This window comes from Mesocricetus auratus, unplaced genomic scaffold (assembly GCF_017639785.1).
Source record: "Mesocricetus auratus isolate SY011 unplaced genomic scaffold, BCM_Maur_2.0 Super-Scaffold_100003, whole genome shotgun sequence".
NCBI lineage: Eukaryota > Metazoa > Chordata > Mammalia > Rodentia > Cricetidae > Mesocricetus > Mesocricetus auratus.
In genome coordinates, this window is record NW_024429188.1 from 33953556 (window position 1) to 33968077 (window position 14522).

General features: G+C 35.1%; 1 protein-coding gene across 14 annotated transcripts in view; it reads left to right on the forward strand.

Moving 5' to 3' along the window:
* The window catches only part of Dmd (dystrophin), a 2157616-nt gene that overhangs the window by 2021892 nt on the left and 121202 nt on the right, over positions 1-14522 (forward strand). For all 14 annotated transcript variants that reach the window (XM_040744180.1, XM_021232987.2, XM_040744181.1 and 11 more), the window contains one exon: positions 110-171. In XM_040744180.1, the coding sequence (XP_040600114.1) occupies positions 110-171 (62 nt within the window). The remainder of the gene's footprint in view (positions 1-109; positions 172-14522) is intronic.

Genomic DNA, 14522 nt, shown 5'->3' on the forward strand with positions numbered 1-14522 from the left:
CACTCTGTGGAAGTTCTTGGAAGTAGCAATGTGAAGTAAGAACATTTGTCTTTCTTTTGCTATTGCACATTGTAGACTCTAAAGTCTGTCTTTATCTTTTGTGTTTTAGCCATGAGACCCAAACAACTTGTTGGGACCATCCCAAAATGACAGAGCTCTACCAGTCTCTAGGTAAGGACATCGCCATGTTTCCTTCAGGTTAAGTGTCAGGTTACTTTAAGTGCAATTCATAGTATGCAAGCCATTTGTTGTGTAAATATATCAGGAGATTGCTTAGGTGTTAAGCAGCTGCACTCATCTACTCACAGTTATCAAGCAGACATTCTCATCTTCAAAAATCACTTTACAGTATCACTGATTCTTTAAAGTTCAGTATACCTGATGGTCACTATTAGGTTTTATTTGCTGCCTAGGACAATGGAAAAGCACTTGCAATTTATTGCAGTTCTTTGTGCCATAAAGAAAACTGTTTCAAGTTACTTCTGTTGACTTCTTCCGTGTGAAACCCAAGTGGCAGCTTTTGCTAAAGTATGAATGTTGTATAAAGTGATTTCTGCCCCCTTTCTAGTGCTCACAATCTGTATGGCCTATCAGATTATCATTGTGATCATTTAGGTGTTTCCTCTGTGTTGGTTTGTTGGGTGTTTAGTTGAAAGCCTGACAAGTTTTTAACCCTTACATTGGATTCTTAAAAGATTTTTCATTACTTTTCATTTTGTATGTGTGGGCTTTTTTCCTGAATGTATCTCTGTTCACCATGTGTACGCATGTTACCTGAACAGGCCAGAAGAGGGTGTCTGATCCTCTGGAACTGGAGTGACAGACATTTGTGAGCCACCTTGTGGGTGCTAGGAATCAAAAGAGGGTCCTCCGAAAGAGCAGCCAGTGCTCTTAAATGCTGAGCTATCTCTTCAACCCTAGTTTGGAATGTTTTGACCAGATATACAACATAACAATATAGAAATGATACTGCTTTCTAGTACTTGATTGCTTATTCTTTCGGTTTGACTTTTTAGGGATTAATCTGAACTGAATTCTATGATGTGGCTAGATTTTTAGTTATTATTTTACTTTAAAAAATCATGTGTTCTTTACTTTTAGGTCTGCTTTTATTTGAAATTATAAACTAATAATACTTAAGACTTATCTGAACTGAATTCTATGATGTGGCTAGATTTTTAGTTATTATTTTACTTTAAAAAATCATGTGTTCTTTACTTTTAGGTCTGCTTTTATTTGAAATTATAAACTAATAATACTTAAGACTTAAAGTCAATGTGGTCACTGGGTATGGTAGTTGGTTTACACCTTTAATTCCAGCATTTAGGAGGTAGAAGCTGGCAGGTATCTGTGAGTTGGAGGTCAGCCTGGTCTACATAGCACTTTCCAGGCCAGCTCATTGTCTTAGTAAACAAAACAAGGAAACCAAAAAACCTACAAAGTACAAAAATGAAGTTAATGTGATAAAACCCGTGGGAACAGGTACTTTCATATACTTCTTTACATAAAAATTGTGCATATGAACGCAGAGGTATGGGTGTGTGTGTGTGTGTGTGTGTGTGTGTGTGTGTGTGTGTGTGTGTGTTTTGAGGGTGGGGGGAGGCAAACCTATTAACTGTCTGCCATAGTTCTCATTGGATGATGAATTTCAGGTCTAGAGGCATTAAGGAATACCCAAGGAATCATTAGCCACAAAATAAAACACCAGAACAATCATTAGAACAGCATTTTGCTGGGCTTGGTGAAACACATGTTTTAAGCCTAGCACTCTGAGGCAGGCAGATCTCTGAAGCCTATGTGGTCAACATAATGAGATTCAGGCCAGTCAGAACTACTTAGTAGGACCCGATCTCAAAAAAAAATTAACTTTTTAAAAAATATATAAGTGATAAAAATTTCGTCCAGTGATAAAAATTTCGTCCAGAAAATCTGGAAAATGCAAGGAAAAATCATGAGAAGAAAAAATTTCAGCTGTAATTCTACTAGCCAGAGAGATCCAAAACATTTCAAATAATATTATGTCATTTAAGTGTAGCTATGTTTATAAATTCAAATCAAATAAATAAAATTAAAACCAGTTCATCTTTAAGCATATTCGGACCCATAGATGATTTCAACTTATTATGTTGGATTGTTCGTACCACATGTAGAAAACTTGAATGTCACATATAGCTTTCAGAGCCCACTCATAACTCTACTTGAGTTACCATGATCTTTAGCTGTAATATTGTAATTTACTTGGAAAAATCAATTATAGAATTAACATTAACCTTTTAATGTTTAAAAATAGAGATAAGCCTTAAAAATCCCAAACAATTTATTAATTACTTCTAAGAATTAACTAATGTTTAGTATGCTTGCTTTGAAAAGTTAAAAACAAGTTTATTGTACTGGACATGTAGCTTAGTGGTAGGCTGTATTCATATTATCTATGAAGCCTTTGGTTTGACTCCTACCACCCCATGCAAATATGCACACACTTCTCTATTTTTATGAGTTATTTAGTATTAAAAACCTACTTTTTCTGTAAAAGTAACATATTGTGGCGTATTTCCATGTGATTATATATCCTTTTCTATCACTTTTATTCTGTAATAAGACATTACAAACATGATGAACTGATATATTATAAATATAGATATATTTATATATTTACATGATTACTATAGATAGAATATAAATATAGGTATAATATAAAAATTTCATATAGACTTTATATAGGTATTTGCATCTTCTATAAGAACTATATATACATGTAATCATTTCTCAATGTTTTCTCAGTAGTTTGAATAGTTGATAAATCTGTATTTCATATTTGGCATAGCCTGTGACCTTGGGCTAATCATTCCACTTTGGAAAGCAATGGCATTTTATAGTTGCCGGAGATTTTACAGCTTATGTATTGCAAAGTTTCTCTTTTATTAAATCAACTTTATTGAGGTATGATTTGCATATAATAAAATGCAGCTATATAACTGTATTCAATTCTAAATCCCTGTGAAATTGTTTTTTTAGTCAAATAACAAACATCTTACAAATGCACTAAGTGTTGACATTTGTTTTTCAGATTTTAGAGCTAGTATTGCTAAGATTTTTCTTTTGCAATCAGCTATGTCTTTATGTGAATGATTGCTCATCAAATAATATCTTCTGTTCATATCTATATCTTACCCATGTGACATGCTAGCAGTTTACCTGCATGGTGGATATTATTACTATTTGACATTTCTTAAACCATTGAATTCAGAGAGGCATTTATCAGGAATGCACAAACATTTCGGGATATATCAGCAGTCAACCAAGGTGTTATGTTATGTTAGTGAATTCCCTGATCTCATTGCTATTACTCTCTCAGTAAAGTTATTACCATATTGGTTAGTACGTACCTGTTATAAATATATACACATTTACAGTTATACCTAAGGATAGATTACATGAATAACAATTTTTGAATAGATTACATGAATAACTATTTTTGAACAAATTATGGTGTTTCTGAAAATGATAGGATAAATTCATAGACTGCAGGTATTCCTTTTACCCATGGGGTCATCAATTTAGATTGTTATGCCTTCAGCGCTGGTGGTGTTTTATATAATTAATGCCAACATTGCTCCTCCCAGATTATAATGTTCTTTCTTTGAAATATAAGCAGAACATACTGAAAAAAATCTTTGGTTTTAAGTTTATTTACTGGCTTCTATTTTTTCTTCTTCAAGAGCTATCCCTTTAATTCTAAGTTACTGCCTTGAACAGGATAAAATGGCTCGAAGTCTTCAGTTCATGAAAGGAAAAGTGGTTGTGTAGTCTGGCGTGTCACATGCATTAGACCACAAGTCTAGCCTTCTGTCCTGATTGACCTTAACTTCATGAACTTCATGAAAATGCCAAGACTGGCTTTACCATCTCTGCACCCTCATTTCAAACATCTTACAGTGGTTCACTATACACACAGAGTGTTACATGATCCTAACTACACCCACTTTTAAGAAAGTTGCCATTTTCTTATTTGTTCAGAATCCTAAGCAGGTTCAACATACATCTATGTACTTTGTATCATCATCAAAAGAGTTCAGTTATTTCCCCTACTTCAGATCTAAGCAGCATGGTATCAGAAGTCAAACACATTTGTAAGAACTGGAAACTAGCGCATGAGCATTAAATGATAAAAAGTAAAATGTTACTTGAGATATTAATATTAGACACCTCTAGTCAATAATTACAAGGGATTTTCTTTTTTATTTTCTTCCTGATTTTCTACAGTGAACATACATTATTTAGGCAGTTAGCAAAAAATGTTTCAGCATTGATGTCTCCATCTCATTCTTTCATGTCCCTTTAGCTACAATTTCGTAGGCAATGACAATCCATAATAGAAAAACAGAAGCAGCTATTCATGTATATGCACATATACACACAGCATGTTCAATATATAGACACAAAGCACATAGCGATACCACACACACTTACATATAGGTAATTGATTTTTTTTAAATAATCTGATTCTTGAAAACTCAGTCAAGTAAATAAGCTTAAGAAGATTACATCATATATTTTAGGCTTTAAACATATCAGTGACACACACACAAAAGCAGGCTTAAACATTTTAACAATAATGGAATGCAGCTAAGCAGTCAAGTACTTATTTACCTACCATACTTGAGGAGCTGTATTCCACCTGGAGTATATGATTTAGCACCCACACACATGTACACACATGAGAGAGAGAGAGAGAGAGAGAGAGAGAGAGAGAGAGAGAGAGAGAACTAAAATATGATCAGTGTTAGAGAACATAAGATTAGCATTATTTGTGATGTATTGGGGATTTTACCAGGGGCCTTGTACATACTAGGGAATTACTCTACCATTGAATTATAACCTTATGCACTCCCAAGAGTAATTTCCTTTAATTAATGATTACCCACATTAATAATAGACAAATAGTAGAAAATAGTAGTGGTGCTATTGGAACTTAAAAAAGCAAAGGCTCTCATATCTGCTTCATTTTTGAGACAGTGTATTCATCATGGCTTCTTATAAAGAGTTGTATATTTCCTCCATGAAGTGAAGTTCATGTTTCTATCAGCAGTTTATCAACTGTAATAGAATGACTGTTATAAAGCTCTGTGTGACTCCCAAACACATTTACAAATCAGTAGGTGTTCACTGGCAATAGGCTCTGCAGTTTATTTTGAAATACTAACACATCATTGATGCATATATGTATATATATTTACATACACAGTATAATTAAATGATGAAAAATTGTCCTTTGATCAAAGTTGTCATTTCACTTAAATTCATCACTGAAATTTTAAGAAATATTTAAAGTTTCTCCTTCCTGCATACTATTTTTCACTTAAAAATACTTTAACAATCCAAGTGTGGTGGCACACACCTTTAATCCCAGCACTGGGGAGGCAGAGGCAGGTGAATCTCTGAGTTCGAGGCCAACCTGGTCTTCAGAGCAAGTTCCAGGACAGACAGAGCTACACAGAAAACCATGTCTTGAGAAATCAAGAAAGTACATCTTAGTCTATCTTATTTGCAGTGCTTTAATTATAAATTCAATAAAATCTTTATGTAGTCCCCCATAGTTCCTTTCCAAATTATAATATTAGATTTTTCCATTAACAATACCATCAATTCTGCAGAGTAATTGTAGCATACTCAGAGGACATGGATAAAAATGAGATAGAGAATCACTAAGCTTCAGAAAGTTGATTAGTTCACTTTGTTAAGATGCAGGCAGGCTACATGTTCTGATAAGAGTTTCCAATTTTTTCCCCTTCACTGATGTCTTTGTAACCAATAGTGTTTTTTTCTCAAGTTCTTGAAGTTCCAGAAGGATCTAACTTATCTGTTGCTCAAATTTTGGAACCCATGTTCCAGCATGGTATTCACTTGAATGACAAAACAGTTGTTAGCTTTTAAAAATTAGACTTATGATTATTACAGGAATTTTTATCCTTATCTTTATGCCTGTTACTTTCAAGAAGCTTCAAGTGTTAAAATAAGGGCTTAGATTTTGGGTGTTGATATGATACTTTAAAAGTTCCTAATGAAAAGGATTAGTTAAATTCTAGTTAGGTGAAAAGGCTAAAAATACTATTATTAGTAAGCGATGACAAGGTGAGTGGTATAGCATAATTATAGATCACAGGCTTAGTGTGCACCAAGTTTTCCAGCACTGCAAAAAATTACAACTGCAAAGACAGACTTAGGAACACTGTCTAAAAGTTCTTGTTCCTCTTTCTTCCATTTTCTCAAGGGAAAGAACTATTGTAAATGTTTGCTATTGTCCATTTCTTTTGATATGCTTCTATTTTCCATAAAGTATTCCCCCCTGAGGATATTCTTAGATTAGAAACGGCAGGATTCTGAATAACTACTATATTGCTTTTGAATTGGGCACATGTCCTAATGCTTTTCTCAGTATATTTTTAAAAGTAAACTGTCTTCCATCAAGGCCCTAAATATTTAGGTTTCCTTTTCTTTATTCTCAACTTCAGTTTTTCTACTACTCTAATACCTCAAACTAGAAGTGAAGTGCAGATCTATATTTCATTTTGCACGTGACCTTGGACTGTTCTTTTCTTTTCCCTTGGTCTAAGTTTCCCATGCATTCTGTCTGACAGGTTTCTAAATGTTTGTTTTTCCTCAACTCCTGTCTAGAATTAGGCTTTATCTTGTGGTTACTGTTGTCCTACCCTACCTTTAATTATTTTGTCATCACCAACTTAGAAGATATGAATAATAGGATATTTATATTTACAGTATGATTTGTGTGACAGTAGTAAGTGTATAAGGAGTCTTCAGAAATAACCATGATGCATCCTTATACAGCCTTGAATTTGATGGCCTGGGTTTTTATCACTCTCGATTTGAGATCTCATGTTTTATCAGCTCCTTGAATATACTCCTGCTTTTGATTTGGAAAATAGTGTTATCATGTCAGAGGACAGGGAAACTATTTCCTTTTTTCATTTGGACTTGGGCAAACAGAGGCTCAAGATGATGTGACATATTCATAATGACATATGTATTGAAGATAAGTAATCAAGTCTTGAGCACATATTTTATGGCTTCTAGTTGACTGTTCTCAAAGGAATATCCATTATGCCTAGAATGATTTATAAAACTGCTTTATCAGCATAATTAAACTATGGAATCCCAAATGACACTCTTTATTCCATAGTTGACATAGTTAGCACAAGAGATTTACTCAGATTTGCAAAACAGAATATTGACAATATGAAGATGGTCTTCTTTTACCTCTGCTCTCCTGCTTATGAAAAAAAAAAAACAGAAAATTTACTAGCCCTTTCAACATTGATTGGGAGCAATTGATTTTTTCCATTTGCAAAATAGAAATGTAACTTCCAAATCAAACTGTATGGCATTTTAATGGAATTTTTATTAGGGCAGTTTTTCTTGTTCTTATGACTTGATTTAAAGCTTCTAATTGAGGAGTATACATAAACATAGTTCTGATTTGCATTTGTAAAATCCTGTATCCCAAGGAAAGTCAGAAAGAATTGATTCTTAGACAGTCACTGCTTTACAACTTAAAAGATTTGCCAAATTGGATCGAAGTAAGAGGAGCATTAAGGTTACACCTGCAGCTGGGAGAAAAGTGCTGGATGTGGACAATTTTATGTAGCTAGTTTTGCAAAGATTGTGTTTTTTGCACATGGAGAAAAGGCATCTCAAAACGTGTCTGCTCTTATTCAGACATTTCCAATATTTCTTTTCTTAACACACAAGTCTGATTACCTCTAAGTCTCTTGGGAGCTGCAATTTTGCTGAAAAGAGATTCAGAACAGTCAGAACACTCACATAAAATAGATGTGAGTTTTAAAGTCCATCCCCTCTGTGGTAGTAATAAAATGACCTAAAAATACTCTGAAAGAGTCTTATGACATAGGGAATGAATCATTAGCTTATTTATGAATTGGTTATAGCCTGTGACCATGTTTCTGAATTTGCCATTCCACAGTCTTGACTTGCATAACTCCAGAGACATCCTTGTGCCCCATAATAAATTGAAGCTTATGTAACTTAGAAAAATGTTATATATGACTGTGTGCTTATATGCATATCTAGATAGATGCATGCACTCCTATATATATTTACATATTTGTACTATGTTAATTTCAATACAAAGGTAATCAGTTCTATAGTTTGCTTTCTGGTCCTGGTTAGAGCAGTGCTTATCAAACTTATAATGGCCAGTTGCAATTCTATTTCTCATTTAAAAATTATATTATATTTTATTTAGTTGTGATTCTGTGTTTGGATATCTGGAGTGCAATCCAAGAACATTTTGTGGGAGTCAGTTGTCTCCTCCAGCATGTGAGTACCAGGAATCAAACTGAGGTCATCAGGCTTGGGGTCAAGTGCCTTTACCTGCTGAGCCATCTCTTCAGCCTGTATGTGTTCTAGTCAACAGGAAGTTCAGCATAGTTCTTGTAGGTAATTCTCCTGTACTTACAAACAAGCACTCATAGGACATGTGTAACTCACTGTCCAAGTTTATCATCACTCGGCCTAGTCTGGTACCCAGTTCTATGAGATGAGCCTGTTGAGTTTGTATGTCATGCAATGAAAACTCAATATAAAAGTTGCCTGATAAACTCTTTAATTTATATATTTGGGAAGAGTTGCATTTTAAGTAGCAATGTTCTAGAGCATTTACTTTTGACAGTATAAACTTAGTTTTAAATCATGTGACCTTCAGGCAGGGCAGAATAGTTAACCAAACAAGAATACCTGAAAAAAATGATATTGATGAATTTCCATGTTTTGCCAATTAAGTCAAGTTCAGACAATAGAATTTGGCATTTCCAGCCCTCCTTAGCAATTATTTTAGCTGAGGAAATATATTTGTCATCCTTTAATAGAAGAGGCCCAAGTATTGTTGGGAATTCTGCTGCTTTGTTTAATGCCTCTTATACCCATTATAATTAAGCTTGATGTTGTATATCTAGATTTTGAGTTTCCTTTCATCTGCTGCATAAACTGTTATTTGTATATTCTATTTAGATTTAGACACAATGTTTGTAGCAGCAAAATGGTTCATTTATTTTGAATCTGGAAAGATGTATTTAAATTCTAGTTTTTCCACAAGGTTTCTGTGGCCAAAGAAGCCACTTATAATTTTGAAACTCAAATTTCTGGATTCATACCTTAGGAAAAATTACAGAGATTAAAGATAATATGCACATAATAATAAAATTCCTGGTGTAGGAACAATTCAAGGAGTTATAATTGCTATTAATAATGACAACATTTAAAACTGACAGGAACTCACAGTAGAACCTTCATCTGAAGGACAGTGTACTCATCAATATCTTAGGTATATAACTGTAGCTCACTGTTCCTATCTTTATATCTATGAGCCTAAAAGTTTAAGCCAAGCATAGGGGCTCACATCTGTAACCCTAGAACTTGGGTGGCTGAGACAAGAGGATCGTGAATTAAAGGGCACCTTGATATGTATAGGAACACTGTGTTGAAATACCATCCCCCAAAGCTGACACATAACGTATTTGCCCACTAATTAACTGATGGTGCTAGTTTTAGAGTAAGAGAGTACACAGAGGAGTGGATACAGAGATAGAAAGGGATAAGATCTAAAAGCCTTATAGGAATTTGATGCTAGATAAGTTTTTGACTTGAACAATGTCCAGTTAAGGTTCAATGACGAAATGAAAATCACTCTAGTTATTTTTAACCAAGGAGTTTTAATGGGATGAATTGTTTACTCAAGGATGGTAGAACTCAGAAGCCACAGGGACATCATGAAGCTAGAGGACAGTGGCAAGAGGTGATGTAGTCAGAACTGTGATATCAGGACCAGTTCTCTGGATCCAGGACTGTTGGTGAGACTTACGCCAGGAAAATATAGCCAGGAGAAAGACAGAACTACTGACAGATGTTTTATTGGAAGTACAGCAAGAAAGGGAAGAATAACAGACTAGTCTCTATCTCCTCTAGCCCTTTAGCTTGTGCCCATGATTCCTGTTAGATAAAGTTACCCGGAAACCAGTTTCTTTTTGTTGTTTTCTTATTTTGTTTTTGTTTTTGAGACAGAGTTTTTCTCTGTATTGCTTTGGAGCCTGTACTCTGTAGACCAGGCTGGCCTTGAACTCACAGAGATTCACCTGCCTCTGCCTCTGGAGTGCTGCGATTAAAGGTGTGTGCCACCAATACCCGGCTGCCAACTTCTCTTGATAAGGATTAGAACAGGGAAAAGTTAGAGGGTAAATGTGAAAAGCAGCAAACAAAATGTTGACGTTCAGGAGACCTTCATGCATGGTGATATAATCAATCATCTATGCCAACACATAGAGAATAAGAAAATGACAAACTTTTGTAAGTCTTTCTGTGTTTGAGTTGCCTTAGATAAGGTACTATGGAAAGGCATCCTGGGTTCAAAGAAAACTGGCCTAACAAAAGGAAAGAGGAGGGTAGTAGTTAAAAACAAACAATACAAACCCCCAACCTGGTCTGCAGAGAGTCTGAGACACAAATGATGATCCTTCATGCATTTGGTTACAATGCTTGCTTTGTTTACTGGTTTTTATGCCCAAGACTCTGCCTCCTAAATAATGCACTTCCTTAAAACAGAAAGACTTACTCCGCTTTGTTACCCATGCCTTATGCACAGCAGCCTGGAAGTAAGTGTTCTCTACAGAAGAAAACACATACCAACCAAAGGTAATAGAAAGATATAGATGATGGCTTCCTAATGCTGGGTTTTAAAATGGCAAGATGGAACGCCTTGTTGAGAGAGGAGAGACGAGAGGTAAAGCCCCCTAATTATAAAGGTACTATTAAGTAATTAATTTTATGGGAAATTTGATATCTTGGAAAAACCTAGCAATCTGCAATTCTGAAAATAATTTTGTCTAATGGCAACAAATAATTCACAATTAAGGAAAAATGGGACCCTTGAAAATGTATTCATATGGGTTTAGAATTTAAATGACAGAGAAAGGAGATACTGTACATAATTTGATGCACTCTTCATATCATTTATTCATAGATTCTTTGCTTCAGTAAATGTTAGAGTGTGTCATGAATTGTGAATCCTAAGCTCTCGGGCAACAGGCTAAAAATTTTAAGGAAAAACAGACATTTTGAAGGTGTTCAAATTTTATCTGATTTTATTTTGCTAAAGCTTTAAAATTCATATCTTCTTTCCAGAAATGTGCAGTTACATGTAAAAAGAAAATGAAAACACCTCACATCTCAGCACTAGAAAGAAATAGCTATGATTTATGTTTCAGAGCATTGCTTCTAGTCTTTTTCGCCTGTGTATTTTATATGGTTGGTTGTGTTTATTATATTTTTGTCTGAATTTTTTAATAACTAATATTTGCTTATGTTTATTTTTTGAAGTATGTATTTACTTGTGTGCATGTATGTGCCGCAGTGTACTATGGAGGTCAAAGAACCAATTGTGAGAGTCAGTTCTCTCCTTCCATCATGTGAGTCTGGAGAATACTCTCTGTCTCTGTCTCTGTCTCTGTCTCTGTCTCTGTCTCCCTCCCTCCCTCCCTCCCTCCCTCCCTCCCTCCCTCCCTCCCTCCCTCCCTCCCTCTCTCTCTCTCTCTCTCTCTCTCTCTCTCTCTGTCTTTCTGTCTCTGTTCTTTTTCTTTTTAAGATAGGTTCACTATGTTGTGTTTACTGACTTGGAAGTCACTGTGTAGACCAAGCTGACTTTGAACTCATAAAGGAATACCCGTCTCTGCATCTCTGCATCCTAAGTGCTAAGATTAGAGGACTGCATCTTCTTTCCTTCTTTCTTTCTTTCTTTCTTTCTTTCTTTCTTTCTTTCTTTCTTTCTTTATTCCTTCCTTCCTTCCTTCCTTTCCCTCTTTCATTCTTTCTCTCTTTGTTTCTTTTGGTTTTTGAAACATATTTTCTCTGTATAGCCTTTGCTATCCTTAACTTGCTTTGTAGACCAGGCTGGACACGAACTCAGAGATCTACCTGCCTCTGCTGGGATTAAAGAAATGTGTCACTACCACCAGCAAAGGACTGCATCTTAATAATAACTTGGGATGTTATTTTTCCCACATTGCTTAGTATTGGCTCTATCAATTTTGTAGAAAAAATTGCCCAAGTTTTTAAAATTAATTTGTAACAAAGAAAACATTGATGTCTGTTATTTTGTGGAGATAAATCTTTTAAGATTCGGGAGGCTTGTTAAAAACAAGCTTCTGAGAAAAAAGCCAAATAAAGTATAGTGATGCCTTCTGGGTCCGTGCTCCTTACGTGTAAGTGATGTTACAGAAGATAGCCAGTATACTGAAAAGTAGACGGTCAATTATCAGAAGGGTGATAACATTTATGCTATGGCTAATATCATTTGTGGCCTTAGGTGAACAATTTCCTACCACAAACAGTTTTTTGAGGTAGGGTCTCACTATATAGCTCTGGTTGTCTGGAACTCACTCTGTAGACCAGGCTGGCCTGGAACTCACAGAAATCCACCTGCCTCTGCTTCCTAAGTGCTAGGATTAAAGGTTTGTGTCACTACACCCCCCTCACCACAGACATTCTAATGGCCATGGTTTCTTTATTTATGGACTCTTAGAAACTTACAGTATTATACACAATCTTTTCCTCTTCTAACCAAATTCAAACTTTGAATTTCTGTTAAGTTTCAGGTATTCTAATAACTGATATGTAACTGTTCAATTACCTTCAACTTACCTTTCTGGAAAGAGAGTAGTTAGCAGAATGGTTTTTCATTCCCAATTCTATATTCCATACCCAGTGGAACATATATGTGCCCCTCTGTGTGTGTGTGTGTGTTTCTCTCTCTCTCTCTCTCTCTCTCTCTCTCTCTCTCTCTCTCTCTCTCTCTCTCTCTCTCTCTCACACACACACACACATATGCATGTATATATTATGGTTATCTACAATGACCTCTAATTCCTTTAACAAAAGACTTGGTTATGAAGTAGGAAAAGTTTGTCATTACAGTCCCTGGTGAGACACTAATTTTCTCCCCACAAATCACAAGTACCTTCAATGTTCAGAACTTATCTTATAAAGAGATAGATATGGAGGAATTAGACATTATCTGTCTATTACCCAAGCTGGTGTGACCCTAGGTATATAATAGACTTTATGATGTGACATAAGTCCTTGCCTATGATAGTGGAGGATACAGTACCATGTCTACGTGTGACCAACACTTGGGTTTCCTTAAGTATTTTCTGTTCCTGAACCCCAAATGATAGCCATATTTTTGAAACTTGTTTTATTTTGGTTTTAATTAGCATGTATTATGCATACATGTTAATGGGATTCTGTGTTTATTTTCTTCAATTGCTGTTGCTGAAGTTTATTAATGATGTTATATACACATTTTGCTTTTGAGAAAAATCTAAATATACTGGAAGGAGTGAAGACTTATAAATTCACACATTAACATATATACTATGTTGTCTCTTATCTTTCTACTTGCCTTTGTCGACCTCATGAAAGACTGCACTGTCTCTTCTGAAGAATAAATTTGGGATTTATGAAACAATAAATGCTAGCCTAACTGTGATTATAGTCAAATGTAGGGGGCCTTATATAGGTATAGGAAGATTAAGATGGAAGGTTGCATGGTAAAATAAAATGTAAAGTTAGGCATCCAGATGATTGTATAACATAAAATCAAATTTGAGCGAATGACTGGTTTGTTTAAGAGTTCAGGAGAGGGTTTCTTTGCAGACCTACCTCACCATTTTGGAGAAAAATGTAATTCAGACTGGGTTTTAGTGGTGCACTTTTTTTTTTTAGATTTTTACGAGACAGGGTTTCTCTGTATTGTTTTGGAGGCTATCGGTCCAGCCCGGCCTTGAACTCACAGAGATCCGCCTGCTTCTGCCTCCCGAGTGCTGGGATTAAAGGCGTGTGCCACCAATGCCCGGCTTACTGGTGCACTTTAATCCCTGCACTTGGGAGGCAGAGGCAAGCAGATCTCTACTTTATCTGAATGGTCTACAAAGCAAGTTCCCATCTCAAAAAAAATGTAATCCAGTGCTACAGGAGTAAGTTAAATTCTTAAATTATGGAGACTTTAAATTGCATATGATTGACAATGGGAAAATCTATATAAAGGGAGAAAATTGGTATTCCCTGTTTAAGAGAGTGGGAATTTGATAGAACAGTGTAAAGTTGCACAAAGAAAGGAGAGATTAGCTATTTTATTAAGTATATTTTGGTAGTAATTGAGGTGGTAATGACCTGAGGATAGCAATGAGGGGAAGAAAGGGCAGTGTGACGACAGAAGTTTTCAGGCCAAATTGGAATTATCTGAAAAGTAGTGAAAGAGTGGGTATTTTAAAGAAAATATAAGAGTTTTAAGATATCTTCTAAATGTAAAGTATTGTTGAAATAGAAAGGTGAAAAACAATTCTGTCAAAACAGGAAATATGAAATTGATTCATTATGGTATAGTTGTATATTGTATTGGCCTAAGTACTTAAAGTTTAAAAAATGTATTTTGTCAT